Source organism: Aquila chrysaetos, chromosome 2, assembly GCF_900496995.4.
Source record: "Aquila chrysaetos chrysaetos chromosome 2, bAquChr1.4, whole genome shotgun sequence".
Taxonomy (NCBI): Eukaryota; Metazoa; Chordata; class Aves; order Accipitriformes; family Accipitridae; genus Aquila; species Aquila chrysaetos.
In genome coordinates this window covers 82178091-82203145 of record NC_044005.1, presented here as the reverse complement: position 1 = coordinate 82203145, position 25055 = coordinate 82178091, and the positions used below count along the sequence as shown (strand labels likewise).

The 25055-nt window shown below is 40.2% G+C and overlaps 1 protein-coding gene across 1 annotated transcript in view; it reads right to left on the bottom strand.

The window, feature by feature from the left end:
* Window positions 1-25055, bottom strand: part of KHDRBS2 (KH RNA binding domain containing, signal transduction associated 2) — a 362804-nt gene that overhangs the window by 227320 nt on the left and 110429 nt on the right. Inside the window, exon 3 of the mRNA XM_030000725.2 lies at window positions 3887-4003. Within this exon, the coding sequence (XP_029856585.1) occupies window positions 3887-4003 (117 nt within the window). The remainder of the gene's footprint in view (window positions 1-3886; window positions 4004-25055) is intronic.

The window sequence follows — 25055 nt, the reverse complement described above, 5'->3', positions numbered from 1 at the left end:
CTTTCAGCCCCATCTGCATGAAACCATTGCCATTTTGCTTTCTTGCATATGATGTTCTGAAGTTCCACAAAACACAAAGACCAGGTTATGTATACTATCTAGTGCATGTTTATTGCACATTGGTGTATAAGTTATCTGAATAAAAAAATACCGCTCATATAAATAATCTAAAACCAGGGAATATGGAGAAATGGTGCAAGCCCCAAGACTGCTTTCTCTTACGTAACTCTGGCAGGTAACTAGCTCAAGAAATAGAAGTGTTTAAGAAAAATTGCTACATATTTTTTTGCTTCTTTTAAAGAGAATCCATGCTCTTACTACTATGGTTTATGTAAAAAAAAGCTATTCCAGCTCACTGCATACATTCATTTTTTTTAATGGCACAGTGAAAAGCATTCATTGCATGGTTGAAAAGGAGAAAATCTGCATCTATGTATGAAAGCAATCAATTCATTCCACTTGTAATGAGATTTATCCTGTCACTTCAGTTTGATTGTTTACCTTTACAATCGCCTCCCATGCTGTTTGGAAAAAGAAGAAAAAGAAATGGGAAAGAATCAAAAGCCAAGCAATTCAACATGACTCTGTTTAATGTCATCACTACCTGTTCTGAAGAATGTATTTGCATATTTATAATGCTATATTACTACAGGAATGACAACCTTTAGTGGCAGCATGTAAGCCATCAAGATAGCGAGAGCTCAACCCGTTCTAAAAAATCATTGGCAACTGGCTGTGCTCTTAGGGTGGGCACAATTCTCAGTGGTCACAGCTATGCTCAACATGTTGAACAATACTTTCTCTATGATTTAAAAATAAATGGGAGTTATGCAGCTAATAAATATTTCAAATTTTAGCTACAGTTTTGCATGCCAAATCAAAAGGAAGAAGTATCTAAAAGCCAGCATCATCTTCTGTTGTGCCTAGTGGACTGTCCATGTTTCATGATGGTGCTTGTTCTTCCTGTCAGAACACTGTAGGATCTTTCTCCTGTTACAGAAAACTAAACTTCTGCTGAGCCAGTGGCATTAGCTGAAGCAGAGAGATTTAAGTACTCACATCAGCCATACTGCACTGCAAGAATCGTAAGTTTTCCTTGTATTGCAAATGATGTTCTGCAAAAGTGCTGCAGTTACACTTGGGCATCTCTTCAACAATTTCTAACACAACTTTCTGTGACACATGTATAAGCTCTGTGATATTTAGCGCACAATTGGAGTTGTTCTTAATATTCATTTTAGGCAAGTTGCATTGGCTTTTCAAATTAACCTATCCTGTTCCCACACTGTAGGCACAGCAGATACTCAAAAATCTCAAGACACTCTTAACAAGTGTCCCCTGAGGGTCTGGAAAGGAAAAACCCAAATTCTTTAGTCTATGAAATTTAGCCACAGATTTGTTTTTTAAAGATAAGGAAATTCTGAGAAGCAGATATACCTCCCTTCACAGAGTCCGCTTCCCAGAACTGGAAAGTGCACCTCCTCCACATGCCCAAAATTACAGAGTATGGCCAGAGTGGTTCATTGTAGAGCGAAGCGTTTGCCTACTGTCATTTTGGCACTAAAAAAAAACCAAATAGGTGGATCAGTTCTTTTCAAACACTAAGTACCTAAAGATTTAGGGCATAAGTGTATCTAGTGTTTTCCAGCAGAAATTCTGTTTCTGCTGCTCTGACTCAGCTCAGCATCTGGCTGCACTGGACTGGAGGGGAAAAGCACACAAGCCTGCAGTCTGCCTAGGGACTATTATAGTTCATGGCATAATATAGACAGCTTTAAGGAAATTCTAGTTTACAGAGAGAAATTTCATAGATTTTTCTTGGAAATTCCTGCAGAAGGAAGACTCATCCACCAATATACATAAGATGGTTTCTTGTACGGTACAAAATAACCACAACAAGCCTCCAGACTTTGGGAATTTGTATTTAAATCAGTAAAAAAATACTGCGTAAATGAGACTAGTGGGCTTGTTTTATGGCAAGAAAACTGTTTTAACCAGAGCAAGCTGTATTTTCCTTAGCTATGTAACTATTCACACTATTATTTATGCTCACAGTCATATATATTTGCTTTAAGTTTTACCAGTATCTCAACCTAGAAAATCCTCTCTGAAATGCTAATTGCAACTGTTACCCATTCCATGATCATTCTCAGCCTCTTCTGCTTGGAAGTGGTATCAGTGATGTACACAGACCAGATAATTCCTATCTCTCACTGTAATTGCACAGGGATTTTGTTTTCTTTTGAGTCAGTAATGTCTAAACTGGATTAAGACAACAGTTGCTTACGAGGCCTTCTCTACATAAGTTGCTTTCATCACTGCTGTACTTCATGCTATTTTACTCTAGAACTTCATTTTTTACACCATTCTTATACAAATGAGTTTCTGTGAAGTTCGCACTTAACTTCAGATTACACTTAAGCACTAAATACTCTATGAAGAGGAAAAAAAATACCCTGAATTTTGTTTTTTCTGACGTACTCATGAGTGAATGTAGTTACTGGCATGCTGGCACCATCCGTTATGATCAGATGAAATTCAAATGATATGATAAGAAGAGTGACCGATCTCAAAAATCCAAGAGCTTAGTCTAACTATTTGTGTTTTTAAACATCTTTAAGCTGGTAACAAGCCCTTCACAGTCCCCTGTCCGGGCAAGCACTGCTCTTGGCAATAATAATCTGAGTGGGTGGCTGAGAATGGAGCTGGCAGATGCAGTACTGATGCAAATTACTGCTACTTAGCAGCACATGCATTCATTTATCCAGGGAGTCATTTTTTATCATTCCAGAAGTAAGCCAGAAGTCATAAAATACTTTACTTGTCAATATCTAGAAATAAAATCTGTAGTGTATTCAACATTTATTATCATAAAATATAATGTTAAATAGATAATTGAAGTGTCAGTATGCCCAATGTCATAAAGAAATCTCTGAAAAAATGAAATACATTCAGTGTGCCTAATTTGTCTGTTTTGTGGTTTGATTTTTTCAATATTGCAATTGGAGACCTCATAATGCATGTGTGACTGCTGATACGCATTTCCAAGACCAAATAATGCCAACCATAAAATCCTGATTAGTCTTTCCTTTATTCTGGTGTATTATTGCTTTCATTATTTTAGCTACAGAGATGAATGACAGAAGTGAAAGAAAGGAAAGCAGAATAATGCACAACATTACTAAAGGCAATATACAGTTCAGTGAAATTAGCAGTCATTATTTCTGTGTTGACCATAATACTGCTGTTCTACAGACTGTAAAGTAAGATGCCACGATGCAATCAGTACTTGTTCTTTGGGTCAGATATATATGAAGCTGCCTTACCTTACAGATCATTACCTTAGGTGCATTGACCAGGCAGTGATTCCAAACACAAGGTTTTTCTCTTATATATAGTGCATTTTGACACACATTTAAGCAAATCGTCCACTTTGTTATCTTTTTTTAGAACTATGCCCTGAATAAATATTCAATCTTTTAAAAAAGTCCCATCTCTAAAGAAACAATAAACAAAAGAGAAAACCTATTTATGTACACCAATATTACAGCAGTAGTCTATACAAGCTATACTTTCTCAGGAGAAACAGACCTCTCAGAACAAATGGACTTTAAGCTGGTTTCTCTTTCAGGTGAATTACCTATACAACAGTGGTAATACACTAACTGTGGAGGTCTACAATTATGTGGGAAGCAAGGTTTGCATAGCAAGAGAAAAATTGTATTTAAGCAATTGATGTAACTTCAAATAAACAAACTAGCCTTGGAGTCAGAGTCTATTATGAGTATATTAATTGAGTCATTAATAAGTAGACAGGCAATCTAAGTGTAACAGCTAAAACACAAATGTTTCAACACTAATTGCAACCAGAATCCAGACACAGTACCTTAGCTTTATCCCTCATGGATCCCTTCCCCAGGATGGACATTTTTGCACCTGTTTCTTCTTGTAACCTCTTCAAGGAGTTTCCTCTTGGTCCAAGCAATTTCCCAACAAAATTGAACTAGAAAGCAAGTAAGAGAACTATTTTAGACCTAGAGGTGCTTTTTCAAAAACTTAATAAATCTTTACAAACAAGCTGCTTGAAAAAGAAAAGTTTACTTTCCTTTAAAAAAATACTCCTACTTAGTTCTGAGCCTAATTCATTGGGATGTAAGTCTGGAGAACTGAGGTATCCTCTCACGTAGCGCGAAAGGCAGTAAAAGCAGTCACGGTTTATTTGAAGCCCAGGAGGCTTCTCTCTAGGGCAAAAATGGCCAGTCACTGCTTTGGTTTAGCTAACAGCTAAACAAGATCTTTGCTTATCAGATGGTTCTTGCTTCCACTTCAGCCAGCAAGAATATAACAACACAAACGCATCAGCCATGTTAATAACACTCAAACTCAGAATCAGGCCGGAGACTCCAGAATCCAAGCTGGCTTTCAGTCCGGTGTCTTAATTACAAACCACTTGTAACTTCCTTCAAATATTGGTTAAACCATCAAAGAAAGTAATATGCAATCACAGGAAAAATAAATACGTAAGGTGAAATCTACTGCCACCTAAACAAACCTAACTGATTCCAGCAAGATAACATGTCTATCCCATTTTGGGGTATGATTTATAGATGATGCCCTATCATGGCATCAACAATCCTATGTCTTGAAACTGTAGCTATGCTTCTTCCAGGGACCACTTGGCTTAGAAGAAGTTGTTGGCTTCAAATTGATTATTAAATTTCATATGAAAATAAACCACACAGCGAGGAAGGAATGGCAAAGACTGAATTTCAACTTTAATAGGAGGCCTTGGACTTACGATGGAAATAAGATTTCAAAAATCACGTCATGTATGTGAAGCTTTATTAGAGATGACCAAGCAAACGGCAGAGCTTTTGATCCTCTGCAGGGACCCCCTCATGGGCAGAATGCCTGTTTGCAAGTTACAACACCAAATCTTTTGTGCCACTTACACATCACCAAACAGAGAAGAACCATCTACTGCTGCATCCTTTCAGTGCCTCTTAAGAAAAGCTGCTGCTCGAAAGCTGAAAGAGCTATACCGCTATCTAAGTTTGGAAGAGACTACAAGGCGGCCAGCCAAAGCTCAACTCCATTTGTTCTCTGAATGGAGTAAAACTATTAAAATACACTCTATGAAGATTTATGCTGACCAGTTATATTTAAACACTTCATAAACTGTCTAATAATTACCTTGACATATGGCTGCAAAGGAGCGGTACGGTCAGCATAAACTATGTACAAAGTGGATTTTAATCACTTCACAGGAAATAAGTGGCTAGGGATTTTAATTCTATTGATTATGTAGCAGACAGACACTCACAGTTCATCCACCTTCTAAAAAACACACACCAGGAAGCAGTTACTTACAACTAAATAACTGAATTGCTCTTAATTCGGTTTTGTCTGAAGTTGCAGAAAAGCCAGTGCACTCTACCAGACGTTCAACTGTTGTGCTCGGTCTTCCCAGCGTCAGTGAGCTCTAGGGCCACTGCCTACCCTCAGCACCAGTCTATAATTACAGAAGTCCTGAAAGTCTGAAAGTACTCATAGAGTATCTTTGACTCAATAACTTATGAAAAATTAAACCCTTTATGTTCACATGTGGGTAAAAACAGCAGACAAGTAAAGAGAAAGTTTCAGTGAATAGCACAAACTGTAAGAAATTTGAAACACAACTTTATTCATCTTATTTATTTTATTAAGATATGCTGGATAGGAACCTGAGCAGAACTACTTTTAATACTGGAAAGCTTAAGCTCCAGTTACGGTCACAGACACAGCCAAAGCATACAGCTGCTGCAAAGGAAAATGTGAAAACTCAGGCAGTTTGACTGCATATAATGATGACCCTTGCCCACAAACACACATTCCTGGTACAGCCACTGTAAATGTAGAACTTATTTTGCAATCTGAGTTCTGATCCAATTCTGCCAAATTTTCTCCAAGTAATAGTAAGACTAATTCTCTGGGATAATATCCGGTCATATTAGGAGAGGATAGCTGAGAAATGATGACATACAGAATAGAAAGTATTAACAGAAAGCTTTCATTGCTGGGGAGAAAACAGACTTCCACTTGAAAAATATGGTTATTGCTGTATTACTGGATGTTTTTATGGGTGGCTTAACTTCTCAATCATATTTAAGAACATGAGCTAGGCTTTCTGTGTGCTTGCAGAAACCCTTCCTCATTTATGGCAAAGATTTTGCACATTATTTTCTCAGATTTTTTAATCATTTACCTGGGGGAGCCAAATGCACGTCTTCAGGGGAAAATAATCAGGTGATAGCAGGGGATGCTTTACTTATAATCAAATGCACATGATGCTTCGTGTGTCAACAGCTGGGCAATAAACTTTCTCCTGTGCAGTATAAAACCTCACAAAGCATATAGCTCGATAGATCTGTTGAGTATCCACAGCCAGTCTCCCCAATGTCTTCCCCAACCAATATACACACAGTTTCACCAGGTTTAACTGCATCTTGATTCCTTTCACACTCCACCCTGCACAAGCAATCAGACTGTAAGGTGCCCAAAGCCAACACGCGGTCTTCTCAGCCTCCATCAAAGTTTTTGTTCATAAAACTTTTTTTTATACTCACATGGAAATAGCCAAAAATGATACCGCACATGCGGACACACAGAAATGACTCTCTTTCCCCAAACTGTGCTGCTCCCACCCGTCTACAAAGCTTTGTGCTTACACACGGAGAATACTTATTGACAGTGTGAGACATTCTGCTCAAGTCTATATGCTAGGACTGAATATTTAAAACCAAAGATTAGATACCCAACAAGTATACAGAAAATGGAGAATTCTTAAGAAGCAATTACATGAAATTTCTTACCAAAAAGCTGCCTATGTTAGTAAAAAGCTTAGGTTTGCGCTCCATGCATGAATGCATATATAATCACAGACTTGCTCATCTCCAAAACCCCTTGCAGTAAAACATGCTGCACATCAACACACCTCACTTGCTTCGGGCTAAGACACAGAAGAGAATCCCCAAATCTAACCAGGTGTTGTCAAGCTGGATCACAGCACAGGCAGTCTGTCTCCCAGTGTCAGCATTTATTATGTCAATACACCATACATGGTTTCTACAAAATGCCAGGGATTAGTTATAGTCTGGGCTGTAAACAAAATGTGTACAACAGCTAGTTCTTAAAGTATATCGTCCAGCTTACTTACAATGTTGTGATAGTCTAGTCTCAAGTGTACTACAGCACCTCATGAAGATCGCCACATGTATTTATTCTCATTGCCATGCTTGAACTTACCTCCTTTAATATGGACACATCAAGTGCTGTTCTCAGAAGTCATAATACCAGCAGAATTGTCACAGAATTGAACTTAAATACACACACACATTTACAAGTTGATATTTACATCACATCTGATTTATATAATGTTGCATGCTCAGGGGAAAGTTTCCTCAGTATATGGCATGTTAAAGCAAATTGTCCAGGAGATGAGCGCGATGGGAGCTTGAACTTTGAAGCGGGCATCAGAGACAAATAGACGTGGCTCCACTTTGTGTCTGTGTTGTATAAAAGAGGGGGAAAAGAAGGGCAGTGAACTTGTGCTGCAGAGAATCCGCAGCTAATACTAGCGTATTTAAATGCCCTTGGCTCCCGGCATCGGAGCCCTCTCGCTGGGAGGAGCCCACCCCCACAGCCGCAGACGCGGGTACCGGCGCTAGGCAGACAGACGCTGTTGACTTTCATCGCTACCTCACCTTTTCATGCTGAGCACTGCAATCAAACATCGGTCCTCACCTCGGCTGTCTACAGGGGACCCGCCTTATTCCCAGTAAGTGATAAACCGGCCTTTGGATAAGCGGACAGCCACACAACGGTCAGTTCTCTCGCGAGACTCACCGCGCCGGTGGCCTGGCACCGCTGCCCTCCTTACGCGTGCCCAGGCGTGCCGTGAACCTCCCACGAGCCGGGAGACGGGCTCCAAGGTGCGGCGGGGCGACGAGGGCTGTCTGGCAGGGGTCCCCGACGCCGGCCTTGGGCCGAGAGCGGCGCAGGCGCTCGGGACGCCGTCCCGCCTGCCCGGCCGTGTCGCACCGTCAGAGGTACATCACGAGTTACTCCACCACACGGCAGCCCTAAGGGCTCCCCGTAAAACCTACCCTATTCAGAACCACACCCGTCTTTCTCCCCACCTCCCTTCCGCACGTGGGGGCGAGAATGCTGGTAACCAATTAAGCAAGGACTCACATAATTTGCTGTTATGTTGCAACATAAAGCTCTAACCTGCTAACCAGTTCCTTCGAGGTTAAAAACTCCATTTAGTATTAGTAAGGGTTTTGACTACCTCAGGACGGTGTACCATAGGTATAACAAATCTAACATACAGTTCACAGCATTAACATCTCAGCCTCAAACTAAATGCAATGATTGGTAGAAAATGCATGTTGACATCTAGAAGAGTATTTGTCTCCCTGTTTGATGAAGCCCAAATACATCCCTACTAGAACTGTAACATTTCTTATTCTACGAACACTATTTTAATTGGGTTTTACAAGCAGAAACAAGGAATATGCTTGCCATTCAGAAAAAGTGTTTGTGTCAGTGACCGTTTCTGTTTTATACACGAATCAGTGTTAAGAACAGTAACAAAAACTAATAAATATGGAATGGGACAGACAAATGCTTCCAGCTGTAAGATAAAGCAGCACAAAGCCCTGAATTGGGAGAATAAATTAATTTCTTCTAGAAACACCAAAACAGAAATAGCACATCTTGGCAACATGAAATAGGTTTGTTACTTCTTAGTATGTTCTGTTCACCATTACCATCAGGTCCTTTGTGGAGCAACAAAGTGTCTTTCCATTTGCAGAGCTAGGTATCCTCACAAAAAGCTTTCCTTATTCATGGGAAAACAAAAAATCCTTCTACATTCAGTCCTGTGCTAAAGAAAAGGGGAGGAGACAAAGATATTATTCACTCCTGAATAAAACCTTACTGCTTAAGACCTGCTTATAAATTAGTTTTCTTCTAGTACTCTTCTAGGACTTCTGATTTATTTTAGAATAGTGTTTATTTTAAAGAGTGTCTCACCTTTTGATATGCACAAGGGAGTTCCCTTCATGTTAAGGGAGTAGCAGACAATTGTGAAGGCAAATTTTATTTTTCTCAACATTTTGTAAGCGTAACAATGCCCAGCTGGAACTATTCTGTGCGATGCTATGCTATAGCTCAGCAGATCCTGCAGAGTTCAAGTTCGCCTCCCTCTGTATGTAGCTGCTTACCCCAGTACCTCTTCAACAGCTAGCATTTTTTGGCTTTTCCAAAAGGAACTTAGTGTTCTAGATAAGGATGCGACATTATTTTTTATTACAGTGATGTGACGTTTGCAGTCTCTGGAGAAGAGCTTCCGAGAAACCTGTTTGGTAGGACTCAACGTTGCAGGGCTCTACTTCAGCAAGGCATGTCTGCCGGGTTGACCCTGGCTGGACGCCAGGTGCCCACCAAAGCTGCTCTGTCACTGCCCTCCTCAGCGGGACAGGGCTGACTCCAGGACCTGGACTCCTGGATTCTCCACCTCCTCCCCCCCGTGGCACAGGGGGACGGGGAGTGGGAGTTGGGGTCAGTTCATCACTCGCTGTCTCTGCTGCTCCTTCCTCCTCAGGGGCAGGACTCCTCACTCGTCCCCTGCTCCGGCGTGGGGTCTCCCACAGGAGACAGTTCTCCACAAACTTCTCCAACGTGAGTCCTTCCCACGGGCTGCAGTCCTTCAGGCACAGACTGCTCCAGCGTGGGTCCCCTGCGGGGTCACAAGTCCTGCCAGCAAACCTGCTCCAGCGTGGGCTCCTCTCTCCACGGGGCCGCAGGTCCTGCCAGGAGCCTGCTCCAGCTCGGGCTTCCCACGGGGTCACAGCCTCCTTCGGGCATCCCCCTGCTCCGGCGTGGGGTCCTCTCTCCCCGGGCTGCAGGTGGAGATCTGCTCCCCCGTGGACCTCCCTGGGCTGCAGGGGGACAGCCTGCCTCACCATGGTCTTCATCACCATGGGCTGCCGGGGAATCTCTGCTCCGGCGCCTGGAGCACCTCCTCCCCTCCTTCTGCACTGACCTGGGGGTCTGCAGGGCTGGTGGTCTCACAGCTTCTCACTCCTCACTCCAGCTGCAGTTTCTGTGTCCCAGCAACTTTTTTTCCCTTCTGAAATCTGTTCTCCCAGAGGCACTACCACCGTCACTGATGGGCTCGCCCTTGGCCAGTGGTGGGTCCGTCCTGGAGCCAGCTGGCATGGGCTCTGTCGGACATGGGGGAAGAAGCTTCCAGCAGCTTCTCACAGAAGCCAGCCCTGTAGCCCTCCCGCTACCAAAACCTGGCCACACAAACCCAATACAGCATGTCAAGAGACAGCAACAGCAGAAACAGAAAATGAATGTACTCCAGAGGGGCTCCGGAGATCTACTCCAAAGGACACGTGCTAATGCTTCCTTAAAGCTGCACCACTGAAACTTCACTGCAGCGGTCCCAGCAGTGAAGGAGAAGGCTGCCTTTTCCTACAGAGCTCACTGGGTCGCATCTCTTCATTATGCTTTGAACAATAACCCAATGCCAGGCCGCAGGGAGAAAAATGGACTCAAAATTAAATGCTCAAAGGGAAAACATAGCTTCTTGAAAATTGCGGGCCAAATTAATTTCTTGTTTAAATCAATAGAATTACCTCAAGAATAAATTAAATCCGAGTAACAAAGTTAGAATCATTAAAGCTACTGTGACTAGATTTACCTAAGAAATAAACACTTTTTTTATTACACATTTTTTTATCATGAAAAGTGCTGGGAGTTCATATTTACTGTGTGCTTGAAGAAGATGCTGCAGTATTTGCCTGGCTATTTACTAGCTTATAGCAAGCATCTAAATCTACAGTGAAAACATATTTTTGGCATAACTCCATGAAACAGATGGTCAGTGACTCCAGACAAACATCTTCCAGATACAAGTCCATACTGAGATAGCAAAAATATCCCCTCACTTTTCATTTTTAGCAATTTCCTGTCAGAATTTGGTAAGAAGTTGTGGAGTTTAAATAAAGCAATTTAAATGAGCCTTAAAATTAAAATAAATTTTCTGATTAAAAAAAAAAAAGTTTGGTGTCTGATGTATCTTTATTCAGTTAAACTTTCTTAAGTCACGAAAATTTGAATAGCTATTTCTCTAATACATGCATCAGCAGTGCAATTTATTATAATCTACTAATCTGTCAGACACCCAAACATTTTTTTGTGTGTGATTCTGTTTTTAACTCCGACATGAAGTAATGGAGGAAAAGCCAAGGAACCAATTAAAGTTGCGGATCTATATTAAATCTGCAATTAACAAGTTCAAGGGGTTTATTATTTTAACTGCAGAGATATCCAGAGAGACTCATCGTACCAGGCACTGCACAGACATGCAGGAAGACATGATCTTGACCCTGAAGAGCTGTCAAGTATGTTAAAAACAGGCCTTGTTGAATGTACGTGGCTACTATTGCTTATTTGGATGCTCAGGGAGTGATTGCAGAAACTCCTGCCATTAAAATCACAGGGCTCGGTTATGAAAGTGGGTATTACTCATGGTACGTGCAGCAGGACCAGGTCCTGCTGACAGGAGGACCACACCGGAGCCTACTTTTTCAACTCAGGAATGAGAAAGAGGATCCTAATGTCACATTTTATCTTTGGCTTTTGCCTTTCTTGCAATTCTTCTGCAACTTAGAATAAACTGCTTTTTCCTAGGCTTCTCCCTATTTGGCCGGCCCAGCTGGGGCGGTGTGGGAGGCTGAGGGCAGACAGGAACGGCTCTCCAGCTTTTTTGCCCATGTTGGGAGGTTAGAGCTGTTAGCAAACTAGTCGCCAGTCAGAGGTCATGACTGATCCCAACCCATGTCTACAAAGGGTCGGGAAGTTCTTTGAGGGCTGACTGCTCCTTAATGGAAAGCTGTTCAAGAAGTGCAGTATTTTCAGAAACTGCAGGGTACGCTGAGCTAACAATGATTTTTCCCTTGTATTTAAGTCACATCGTATTGAATCAAGGGCAAGGGGCCTCTTTAGGACCAAAAGCAACCCCCTGTCCTTTAACACTGATCCTAGCCAAGCCTGAAATAGTCAACTTTTACGATTTAGAAACAAGTAAAATACAACGTAAGTAATAAGTTGTTCTTGGAATTGTGTATCTAAGACTGGGTCATTTGAAGGACATTATCTAAAACAGTATTTCTACGAATGCTAACAATTCAGACTGCAGAAGTGCACCACTAACCTTCTTCCAAAGTGCACAATTAAGTAAGTTTATATTGAGCATATACAGAGGTATGGAAATAGGTACTAAGACTACAACACTTAAAAGCACAATCCACATTTGGCTTTTTGGGCTAGTTCTCCCACAGACACATAATTTACTGGTCACAGTAATAAATACCATCTGCTCTTTGCTAACTGGCAGCAACCTACCAACTTTTTTCTAACTTGAAGAGTTTGGAACATAAAAGGAAGATCTAAAGGAGTTGTAATATAGTGGGATTTCCAGCACATCATCTTACTCTTACTGAGCTGAATATGATTTCATATTAGGTGCAAGATTTCTCTTTGCCAGATGCTGTATTTGCAAAGTTAAGTTCTAAGTCAACAAGAACCAGGGTACGTTAGGGTCATACCCTCAACCCTCAACCATAAAACTGATGTATCTTTCCCATGTATGTTAGTGATACCAGACTAGTAAAAATGTAGCATAAAACTCAAATTTCTTTTCAGTCAAGGAAATTATAAGAACTGTTCATTTGGACCCAGTATGCTAATGAACTGATTTAACACACATGCATATAGTATCTAATTTTGTAGACAGCATTGTATTAAATCACAAATGGTTTATGTTAATCTAATTAAAAACTCTGTTAGTCAACTTAATTTTGCCTTTCGTTATTAATGTAATTATACTTACAGCAGCATTTATATATCAATTTACATATACTGAGCACTATGCAAACATTAATTTTATTCTCAAGTCACGTTCATAATCAAAGCAAAGCATTACTTTAAATTGATTGACATATGCAAACTCACATAGCTCTATGGAAATTAAACCAGCCTGTGAAAGCACTCAAAAACATTTTACAAAATTCTGGTTCTTCCTCCTCCCCCCTACATTTTCTATATTGTTGGTTGGGGTTTTTTTTGTTTTTTTTTTTTTTGTCCTTATCACTAAGGACAAATGCAAGAAAATACAATCTTTCTTCCTTAGAGCTCATTACCTTCTACTTTTTCTATGCTTAGAGAGGAAAACCAAATATCTTTCAAGATTTTTTAATGAGGACTTGGCTGATCTGAAGTGGTAATGCAATAAAATATTTTAAGAGGAGCAAAGCATTCCAAAACAACATTGACAAGGTGAAAACAGTTAAGTAATACTGTGTTAATTCAGAGACCCGAACTGGTGCTGAATTCTGTTCCCAAGGTGTTCCCAAGGTGTTCAGGTACATTCATACTTAAATTTCAAATATGTTTCAAGTGAAAATTGTGGAAATTTAAGACAAATTTAAGATACTGTCCTCTACTTGTCCATTCAATCAAATGTGGCAGGACAGAACACAAACTTGGACAACACACAGTAAATACTGCTGGATATATTGTCGCTGTTCATGAGCTTATTCTCAAAAGCCACATACTGCAGCACTCTTCTAAGAGCAGACTGCACACTAACGGAATAGGCTTGTTCTTAGTTTTTTTGCTCACTCTGACGAGCTTATGGAAGGAAAATAATCAGTGATAACTCTGTATCTGGCAGCGATGTCTTTCCATTGGTTTACATCGCAAACGTACTGAGCACATAAAGATCCTCTCCACTCACCAAACCGAAACTGCCCCGGCTTGCTCTACAGCATGCAAACCAGAGGGTCTGCAGAGCCTCCTCCTCCACAGTACGCAGGGCTAATTGCAACAGCAGTAACCAATGCAGCAGATCCCTGAATTTACATTTCATTTAACACTGCTGATTGTAAAAACAAGCTTAACATATATATAGAGAGAGTAATCGCTCTGTAATTTGACATAAATGTAACAGATTTGCTAACTGTGAAGAATCAATCACTGTGTTAAATATGCATACAAGGAATGTGATTTTTTTTTCCATTATCAATATTTGTCAATGTTTATAATTTGCCAAGTTGATAGCCCATAGTACTCACTAACTACAATTTAGAATACCTACTCAGTCTCATCACAAAACTAGAAATTATAGAGTTTTATAACATTTGAGTGTCAAAAGCATCTAAAAACATGAGACTGCTTTGCTGATGGCATCCCTTTGCAAGTGACATAACTGTGTTTCAGACTTAGTTAATGTACCACACAAAAAAGCACTTTCAGGGCAACACCTTGACAGAAGAACAAGACATACTGTATGTGACAAATGAGCTGGCAAGCATGAGCTGGAGAGCCAAAGTGGCTTTGAACAACCCAGCCTGCAATATCTAACAGTATCCAGGAAGGAAGTCTTGCCACCGCAATACAGCAACTGTGAACAAAACTGTGGCTAGCATGCTCCTACCTGATAACATATTAAATGGTCTGCTAATTTTTTTCACTTGCACCTTTTTTCTTATCCCCGCACCCCAGGCTAAGATCTGATTCTCACTTAAAAGAGTATTATAGAAGTAATACTGAATTCTCCTCTAACACAAGATTAAGAAATGCCTCAGGTACATTTAATAACTATCTAGTTTATCTAATATTTATTCCATTGTAATTACCCTGCTACAGCACATCTACAGTCTTCAAGAAGGATGAATGTGTTTGCAAAATACGTATTAAAGGTATCAACCAATGCAAAAAAAGGGCAGTGAATATTTTCCATTCACACTATCAAGCCAGTATGTCCCCACTTCCAGCTGCTTGAGGGAGCCAGGAGTTCTCTCCTGGAAGGGTTAAAGTGACACTGTTAGCCACAGCAAAGTCATTACCTTGGTGCCTAGGTAGATGGTTCAGCCTTTGAAACTCACTTTCACATTGGGATCTGACCCAGCTGGGGGGCTGGTGTCTATGTCTGCAGAATTTCAAGCACATCAGTCCAGTCCATGCTGTTGAGTGTCCTGAGCCTCGGTCACTCAGTGGAGGCTGCTGTACAGCTCCAGCTTAACGGCCTCATTCATTTCATTAACTGCATGGACTTTGGTATCTCACACAGATTAATGAAATTCATAAATTCTAGGTCTGAAGCTAGGTGTTCAATGCCTAGATCCTGCATGGACAGTAAAGCAACATCTAGTCCTCCTGGGAACGCGCACCTTGCAGTACTCTTTCATGTTCCTCTAGGGAATCACCGCATTCAAGTTCCTTCAAGGAGTGATAAATGAAGAAGTGTTTTATTTCGAACCCCCAAGCATTCACACCCTGACAGATCCCTTTTATTTGTCTCTCTGCAAATGCTGAAGCCACTAAAATGAACTGAAGAAAACCAACAACTGCTATGACAAAAAAATATGTGAAACAATAAGCAAAATTAACTTTCAACCAACACTGGGGATAAATTTAAGTGTAACTCTACATGGAACATTATATTCTGTGGAAATCTTGAAACTCCTTTGAAGTTCTTAATTTAATAAACATCATATCTGTCTGAAATCATTTAGATCATAGCAAAGTAGAGGAAACAAACTGATACATTCTTAAAGGTAAAAAGCTAAGGATTTGTTCCACACATGTAAGTTTCTGGGCACATTTTCCCACTACAAATTCATTTACAAAACAATCCTATTCCCCTTAAAATTGGATACATCTGTAAGTGATATTGCACCAAAATAAGAACAGACCAGTGCACTTCAACCTGCAATAACAATGAAATCATTAGGCAACTACTGACGGATGTCATCTCTTCCATTCAAAACGCGGTACAATGATGTTGACAACCTAGCACATATTCTCTCACATTTAAGCACCATCCACAAACTCACAATTAAAACTGTATGTTTTCACCATTATATTCAGATTTAAAACTGCCTTAGGAAGAGCTTATTTAAAACCCAGTGCATAACTCTTAGGTTTCATTTAAAGCATCTAAATTTGTAGATATATTTAGGTTTGTCCATCCCACACTTAGAATAATAGAAAGTAGCTTTCTCATTTATCTTTAGCAAATACAAAACAAATGAACTCCAAGGTACTAGCAAATACAGATGCCCAAACCCCTGAACAGCTTTCAGCTGGTGAATTCCAGTTTCACAGCAGTCAAGCCTGGTGAGCCTTGGACTTTACTATTCTCTAAGAAATACCAGAGAGTATTTATCACACAACAGTTTCTGATTTAGGTCATCCACACAGAGAAAGTACTACGAGAAGAAAAATGAAATGACAGGAAAAATAACTGCAAAAAATAACAGTAATAAATTAGGAAAAGGACTGTTCTATGAAAATCCTATTACCAAATAATGGAAGTATGGGGGAAAAAAAAGAAAAAAAAAGAAAAAAAGAACTGAAATAGGCTATCTTGGTTGTCAGTCTGCAGACTACAGTGGGAAAGAGGACAAGTTTTATGGGGAAACTGCTAGCCCCATCCGACTTCGTTCTTTCATGTTCTCAAGACAGGCGAGGTGGAACGCGTGAAGTGACAACATGCCAGGTCCCCGCCACCATGCTGTCCTGGTTTCAGCTGGGACAGAGTTAATTGTCTTCCTAGTAGCTGGTACAGTGCTGTGTTTTGGGTTCAGTATGAGAAGAATGTTGATAACACACTGATGTTTTCAGTTGTTGCTAAGTGGTGTTTAGACCAAGTCAAGGATTTTTCACCTCCCCATGCCCAGACAGCAAGAAGGCTGGAGGGGCACAAGAAGTTGGGAGGGGACACAGCCAGGGCAGCTGACCCAAACTGGCCAAAGGGGTATTCCATACCATGTGACGTCATGCCCAGTATAGAAACTGGGGGCAGTTGGCCTGGGGGGATCGCTGCTCAGGAACTAACTGAGCATCGGTTGGCAGATGGTGAGCAATTGCATTGTGCATCACTTGTTTTGTATATTGCAATCCTTTTATTATTATTATTTATTATTATCAACATTTTATTGTTGTTGTTATTACTGTTATTATTTTCTTCATTTCTGTTCTATTAAACTGTTCTTACCTCAATCCACGCTTACTTTTTTCCCCCGATTCTCTCCCCCATCCCACTGGGGGGGGGGGCAGTGAGTGAGCGGCTGCGTGGTGCTTAGTTGCCGGCTGGGGTTACACCACGGCACGTGCCATGGACAGAGACCTGCACTGGTGGCTCTGAAGAGAACGTGCATCCTGCGCACCTCACAAGAAGTGTGCACAGACTCCAAAGACATACTAGTGGCAGCAATTTGCAGTCCTGATATAAAACAAAACCTAAGGAATGCTGAGAGAACTTCTGGATGCCAAATGTAAGCTGTCTGGGAGCTCAAAGTTGGGACCCGCACAGCAGCATTCTGCAACATTCTCCTTAAACCTTGTGCAAATTCAGAGAGAAGGGGATGTGCTGAAGCAAAGCTGCAGTCACGGGCTGAAATAATGGTGTTAGGAGGAAGAACTGAGATTCACCTGGAACTGAGGACACGTCTAGGATAGGGAGAGTCTGTTCAAAAGGAAAAGATCTCATCTGAAGTAGAAAGGATCCAGCTGTGGATATGCCTAAAAATCAAAGAGTCTACATGCGCAGGATACGGAATAATATTTATCTCACTTGTATATTAGAAGCAAGAAAAAGGTCTTTTGAAAATCTGAAGTTGTATTCAAATTAGGAAAACAAAAATGACCATAAACTACCTGCCTAGTAAAAAAAAAAAAAAAAAAAAAATCTACACAAAACAGGTAAGAGAAAAATTTGGAGGAACAACTTGGAGGACATATAAAAAATGAACATAAACTAATTTTCAAAGATTTGAAAGCCAGAGAGAGAGCTGGTAGGGCTAACAGCTGTTCAGGCTATAAAAGGAGTATTCAAGAAAGATGAGGTCAGAACACAAAAATAAAATGCTTTTTCTCCATCTGGGTTCATAATGGAGGAAACTGTGACAGGTGCTTGAGAGGAAGGTAGTTCAAGAAAAATTTTCTAAGAATTTCCAATTAAATTACTAAAAATCAGAATAAACAATAAAATAAGTGAAAAGGAAAATAAATACACTAGAGCAGTGAAGAGCTGACATAGCTATTTTAAAAGGAAATAATTTCTCAGCAATCTGTCGGTCTTCTCCAAAGAACAAACAAACATGGAAAAGAAAGTAAGCTGATACCATATACTTGACTTCCAAAAGATATTCATTTTCACAAGGTCCTCTATGAAACGCTCTTGATGAAACCAGCCTGACACGGGATTAGAAGGAAAGCCCTCTCATGGATTAAAAAAAAAAATGTTTAAATGCTACAAAAAATTTGGAGTAAATGGTCAATATTCACACCGGGAGGAAGTCATTAGTTGAGTCCTGCAGGGATCCAGTGGGAGACCCAAGGTGCAAAAAGCAGTGAACAGTGAGAAGACAAACTTTACTGATGATGCTAAGGTAAGTCAGGGCTCTGAAGGCAGGACTGGCTATTAAAAACCACACGTTATGATATCTGGTGATAAAATGACAGCTGAAATTCAATGTAAATAAATGTAAAACACATCAAAAACCATCCCGCCTTTATAAATAAAATGCCGTGCTGATGGTAACTCCTAAGGAATTATATCAGGAAAAATAACGGGGAGCTCAGTGGCCAGTAGTAGTGAAAAAAGCAATTTTTATGTGCTATGTTACAAATTATTGGAGAAGGAGTAAAGAGAAAAGCAGAGAATAGCATTATGCTACTTTATAAATCAGTAACACCACACCACCTTGAAGACAATTTACAGTTAGGGCTTCTCGATTACAGAAAGGCCATAGTAGAACTGGGCAATCTGGGCAAAAAAACAATGTTTCTGTACAAGCAGTGATTAAACAGGCATCACTGAGTGAGTCCTGAGCTATGATTCTTCATTTTGGTAGCTGAGAACTACAACAGATCCCTAAACTCATGAGGAGCATGATGAAGGTCAATTGGACGTGACCTCCAGAGCCTTCTCCAGGTCAGGAACTGGGGGGGAGCCGAAGATCCTAGCAAGCAGCAGTCTCAAAACTAGCAGAGGAAAACTTTATGCACACAATTCCTCCAAATTTGAGTTTTAAAAGTGACTGAGTTTTAAAGACTCATCAGAAGAAACTACCCTGAGCTCAGGACATCCTTGTTGGAACTTGGGATAGCATTTTGGAGACATATCTCTGCACGGTTTGACTGTACTCACGTTCGGGTTTCGGTGTCCAGTGTTGGTCACTGCGGGAAGAGCTAAACCACAGCAGAGTAATGTTCTCGTTATAAGGCACTGAAGTCATGGCATGCAGTAACTGGCTTACAATGTGATTTGCAATAATTTGCAAGAGTCAGAGATAATCTGTGTGTCACAGTGAAGCAAGTATTGCCCACTTTTTACTTAAATCACATTCTCTTTTCATCAGGTGTATGATCACCAAAATGTTACTATGCAAAAATCATTAGAAACAAAAAAAGCAAACCCGTTTAGTTCATGTTGTACTGTACTGCTGAAGTAATTATGTTTTTATGCAACATTTTACTTTGAGATGTGATACAATATTCTCCTTTCATACGTTAGTCATATATACAGAATTCTTCTATTTCAGTCCAAACATAATTGTCTTAAACAGATATGGTAAAAAATGCATATATGCAGTCCGCTTTGATCCAAATATTAATCTCTAAAGATACAATTTTAGACAGTCCTCTGGAGTTGTATCTACAAGATTTTGTTCGGACAGAAAGACAGCAATTTACAACAGTAATGGCAATTAAATAAACTATATTCTTCACTTAAATAAATTATCAGCCCTGAAAAATGAATTACATCCATCTACGGCAGCATGTTTCCTTCCACTATTCAGTGGGAGCTGTCAATGTGTATTTTTTATTTCATGCAGATAGAATATGACAAATAAATGAATTCCTTGCATTTTTTCAGACTGCAACATATAAAACTAGGCTGAAGCCCTAATCCTACGTCCCTTTTTGTTCAGGAATGATCATATTTTTATGAATAATAAATGGATGTAATGTAACTAATATGGATGTAACCCTGTCACAGAATTATTGCTCAGCACTCAGACTCTTGTACAACTCTCGCACTCATACTGGTCTGCTTCAGATGGAAAAAACAAAGAGGGTGCAGAATGGCGTTCTCCCTGTTTTTTCTTCTTGATTTACAAAAAATACAATGATTAACTGATGTATACTTTATAAGAATTAATCTAAAAAAAGTTATTATTCATCTCTTGTAAATACGATTTTCAAAGAAAGCAGTTTATAGCCATGTAGGCAAAGAATTAACAGCTAAACCAAAATAAATATATTTGTGAAACAGCCTTTTCAAGTAGTCACACCAATTGAAATTCCTTATTTTTAATTTGTCATTGAAAAGCATCAAATTTATTCACAATATGACAGAATTCCCCATGGCAGAGTGAAAACGTGTTCGATGCTGAATGTAGACATTAAGGTTTATCTGTAAAATATATGGGTTTTAATATTTATTTTATCTTTATAAGGTTTTGAGCAATTATAAGCTGTAGGCGTGAGGTAGCTGGCAAACTCCTTAATAATTATTTTTGAGAGGTAGTTACAATGTGATGAAGAACTGGTTATTACTAACATAAAAGCAATGAAATTGGTTTATATAAAATTATAAGATATGGAGAAGATGAGCAATGAGTCAAAAAGAAAGTGACTCAGAGATGTTTACAGCACGGGATTCATGGCAAGTCTTAAGGAAACAGGACAAAAATATCCTTTCACTATCACAATTACTCTTAATTTGTGCAATCTGAGTCTACCGTATACTTTGGAGAAAAACACATGTCATTAAAGAAAATTAATGGAACATTCAATGTACTCAGTTTCTCCTTATTTTCATGTAAATGGTTTTAAAGTGCTCTGATGTAAACTGCTAAATGACAGCTTTCAGAGCTAATCAATATTTTTTGTTTTATACTAAAAGGAATTTTTTAAACGCTGTTGTCAGTCGACCTGTATGTATACAAATAAGTCTGTGTATCTTAAATGAACTCCATCAAAAATCTTTTACTGTAATCTCTCATTTCTTTATAAGCAGAGCACAGTCCCCATTGACCTGAAATCTAGAGGTAATCAATGTGCCAATGTCTCCAAGCAAAATTTAGTACGGTGTATCTGAAAACAAATACTGTAAATCAAGCACCAAGCAGAAACAATAATTTATCAGGAGCTATTTATCTTCCCATTCCATACAAAATGGTTCCTTATAACTGAGATTTCCCTGTACTTCTGGAAAATGCAAGCCAGAAAAAAATGTACCAGTTAAAAACATATTGGGCATGCTTCCCCTTTTAAGCAGTTTCGTTCTTAGCTCTTTGTCTTAGCCTGTATCATTAGCAATTCTAACACGTTTAGCTAATTGCGATGAATCCTTACTGGGTTAAAGTGACTCTATACAGCTAATCAGATCAGTTTCCTTTTAGTTGCAACTGCAATTTCAATCCCATTATCCCATTAAAAATAAAACCCACTACACATTAGAATTATTAAAATAGAACACTATTTAGGACAAACTTCAGGAATAAAGACTGTTCTAGCCTTGCCAAACAACAGATTTCTGTTTAGTTTCATTAATTCCATTTTTGCACAATCCAAACTAGCTCTTATAGATGTATACAAGGCAGCTAAAAATTGCCAACAGTTAGTGGGCTATATTACACTGGGGAGCAGCATCCCACAAGAAATTGTGTAAGAACCGTAAACTGGAGAATTTCAACTTTAAGCTGACTACAATATACGTTATACAATATATCATATGCAACACAGGACTGTTTTCTGTTTCAAAGATTCGTGTTGATGAGTTCCGGCTCATTTCATTCAAAACAATTGCAATGTAATGACCATATTGTGATTTGGATTACGTGTCTGCGCAGATTTGCAAAACCCGAGTTTACATTTCTCCGCACCGGAGCAAGCGGGCAGAGCACCGCTCTCGGTTCCGCAGGCAAGCAGCTCTTCCTCCTGCCTTGGCGAGACTGCCGAAATCGTGAAACCGCTGAGCAGCGGAGGATGCGCAGCCTGCATATACGCACGTACACAGCGTCAGGAGACAAACTCAGCACTGTAGCTGGGCGCTGGCACTGCCAGCATCGCTACAGCTGTCCAGGGGAGGCTTTGGACCAGCCAACGAGCCCTCTCCCGCACAGCCTCCGAGCAGCCCTTGGGAATTAACTGGGCCGGGAATGATTTCCAAGATGCGTTTTTTCTGAAGTCATCTTTTTACAGAGGATAGGAGATTTAATGCGAAGGACGTGGCTAGACCATAACAGCTGGCCACGGAGCCTAACAGGCATCGGCACTGCTTCGTTTGCCAGTGTAGATGCAGCCACGTGCACATTGGTTACAGCTGAAACCCAAGAGCAAAACATTTATTGTCTCTGCTGTGCTAAAGTTTCATCTTGATTCGATTAATGTTATAAGACTCTTAAAATCCTGTGAAATGTTTGCATTAAAATAGAATTTCCTACATACAAAGTCATTCAGTTTTTAGAGTATTATACATAAATATTAATCACCTAAATCTCTCTCCCTGTAAGGCTGAGACAAGATTATCGATTACTATTCTACTCTTATGAGAGAGAAGGCATGAACTCACTCCTTATCCTAAAGCACTTTTTAAAAACTGTAAGACAGGAAGCATAACATTCCAAATAAATGTAATGAAAGTGTTTTGGAGGAAGAAGAACAAAATATGACTTTCCCCTTTCTACCCAGCTAAGTCAACCACAGTAACGCGTTCAACTGTGTTGAAAAAACGGTTTGGAGCGCATCACCAAACCTAAGGAGTTTTGTCAAACCACATTCTGCAACACCTTGGGAATAAAGCACACTATCTCATTAAAAACAGGCATTATGTGACACGTAAACCATGCAATTCAGTACAAAACACAAATAAAGGCAAAGACCAAGAATTCTATGGATCAAGTGAATGTTAATTCATGTATTTTGGAAAAAAGTATGAAGTAGTATTTCACAGCGTCTGAATGATGCATCACAGAAACATATTTAACCTAGTATAAATATCTGAATGAACCTATTAGAAATACTTAGATGATTCGGGAAAATTGTGGATAAGATGAGCGCATTTCGTCTCCCAGGACGTGCTGGGCATAGGCGCTCTCAAGATGCTAATGAGGAAGCCTAGAAGCCACAGAACGGGAGATGAAGTTTCTTGTCACAGCCTGCACCCAGGTCAAGAGTTAAGGAAGAAAGGAACTGGAAGAGATGGACTGTCCCATGCCAATAATGAGTGTTTCACTGCGCATTTTGTGTTGTACAAATCACTTAGGCAAGGAGCAGACTTTACTTTGGTCTGGACTTCCAAGGGAACACAGGGAAGCGTTGGCTGCGTTAGAATACCTGCGGGGCGTACCGCAGCGACGGAGCTTACGGCCTTTGCTGCTATAAACCCACGGCAGGTAATTGTGGGAAGCAGAGAGCCAAAAGCGAAGGCTGAAAGGCACCGGCAAACAACGCGGACGGGCGCACCGGGAGCAGCAGCTGCCAGGCACGCTGCTAGCAGGCTGCGGGCGGAAGGCTAAACCCGGCGCCCGCGCCGCTGGTGCGGCAGCGCAGCCTGCTCCCGGTTCCAGCCGCGGGACCGCAGCCTGCGCCGCGGGACCGCAGCCTGCGCCGCGGGCGGCGCGACCCAGCCACCCACCCGAGCTGGCCGCTGCGGGGGCGTCTCACCGCGCGGGTCGGGTGCTGCAATCGCCTCTTCTCTGCCTTGAAAATGGGAGGGAAAAGCCGGAACGAACAACTGCTAGGTGCCCCTGGGGAAGAAGGTGCTGGGTGGACGTTTGAGCCTTTGTTTACATAGCGGTATTAAAAAAACGTATTTGAAACAATCACAAAGTGGAGCGGTTAAACCGCATTTAGCTCTTGTTTGGATGCACTTATTCAGAACTGATGTGGTCTTATTTTGAATTAATCTCTGAACCAAATAAATACAGCACTGATTAGGGCGGCAAAATTCATTGCACTTAATTTTCCCAAGAATCGCAGAGCAAACATGCTCCTTTCATGCCAAAAAGGGTACAAGTCTAAGTCTTCTGCCTTTTTTACAGAGGGACACCGAACACCTTATAAACCCTTTCTGACACCGAAATCAAAGCTGTCTTATACCCCTATTGAGAGGAGTTGATTATTTTGCAGTACTGAGTGAAAAATTAAGAGTTATTTCAAAGGCAAAATATCACCTTTCCACCATAGCTGAATGGGGAATTTTTCAGCCAGATGGTATAGGTTCTGGAAAATTATGCTGGGTAACAGAAAATATTTAGAAAAAATTAATTACAGCAATCACTGCTGCATCAACTGTAGTATTAGTCAAATCCTTTAACATTTATCTCACATTCACTGTATTAACCTCTCCCCAATTCGGAAGCATCAAACATTTTGTTTAACAAATACTTCTTACTTCAGTGAAACAACATAATTATTGAGATGAAGACACTTCAACATAAGGCAAACACACTGTGAGGATATCAGACAATGTTAATGCAATTTTTAGGAAGAAAAATTTATTGTCAGTAAACAGTCTTAGTGAGGAAGCATAGAGGTTTACAGCTACAATACCTTAGGCTTAAAAAATACACCATCTCTATTTCAAGCAGCACATATCCTACTAAGAACCTGGTTACCTGTACTGCACTCCTTAAAGAGCACGACTGTTGTGACCAAGCAAATTATTATAAATGTCTGCTTGCTTTTCTGATAGGGGTCTCATGACACTTACAGAAAAATTGTTAAGCTGGAAGTAGGAAGAGATCTCCCCGCATAGCGATAGAAACAATACCTACCAATAAGTCATTCAGAAGGCTTAACATAAAAATGCTTTAAAAATCAAAATATCTACAGAGGTTTCTTCTTTTGCTTATTAACTGCATTCTACACCACTTTTGGAGATTTAGGTTTTGTTTCAATTGTAAGTCTGTCTACCTTTT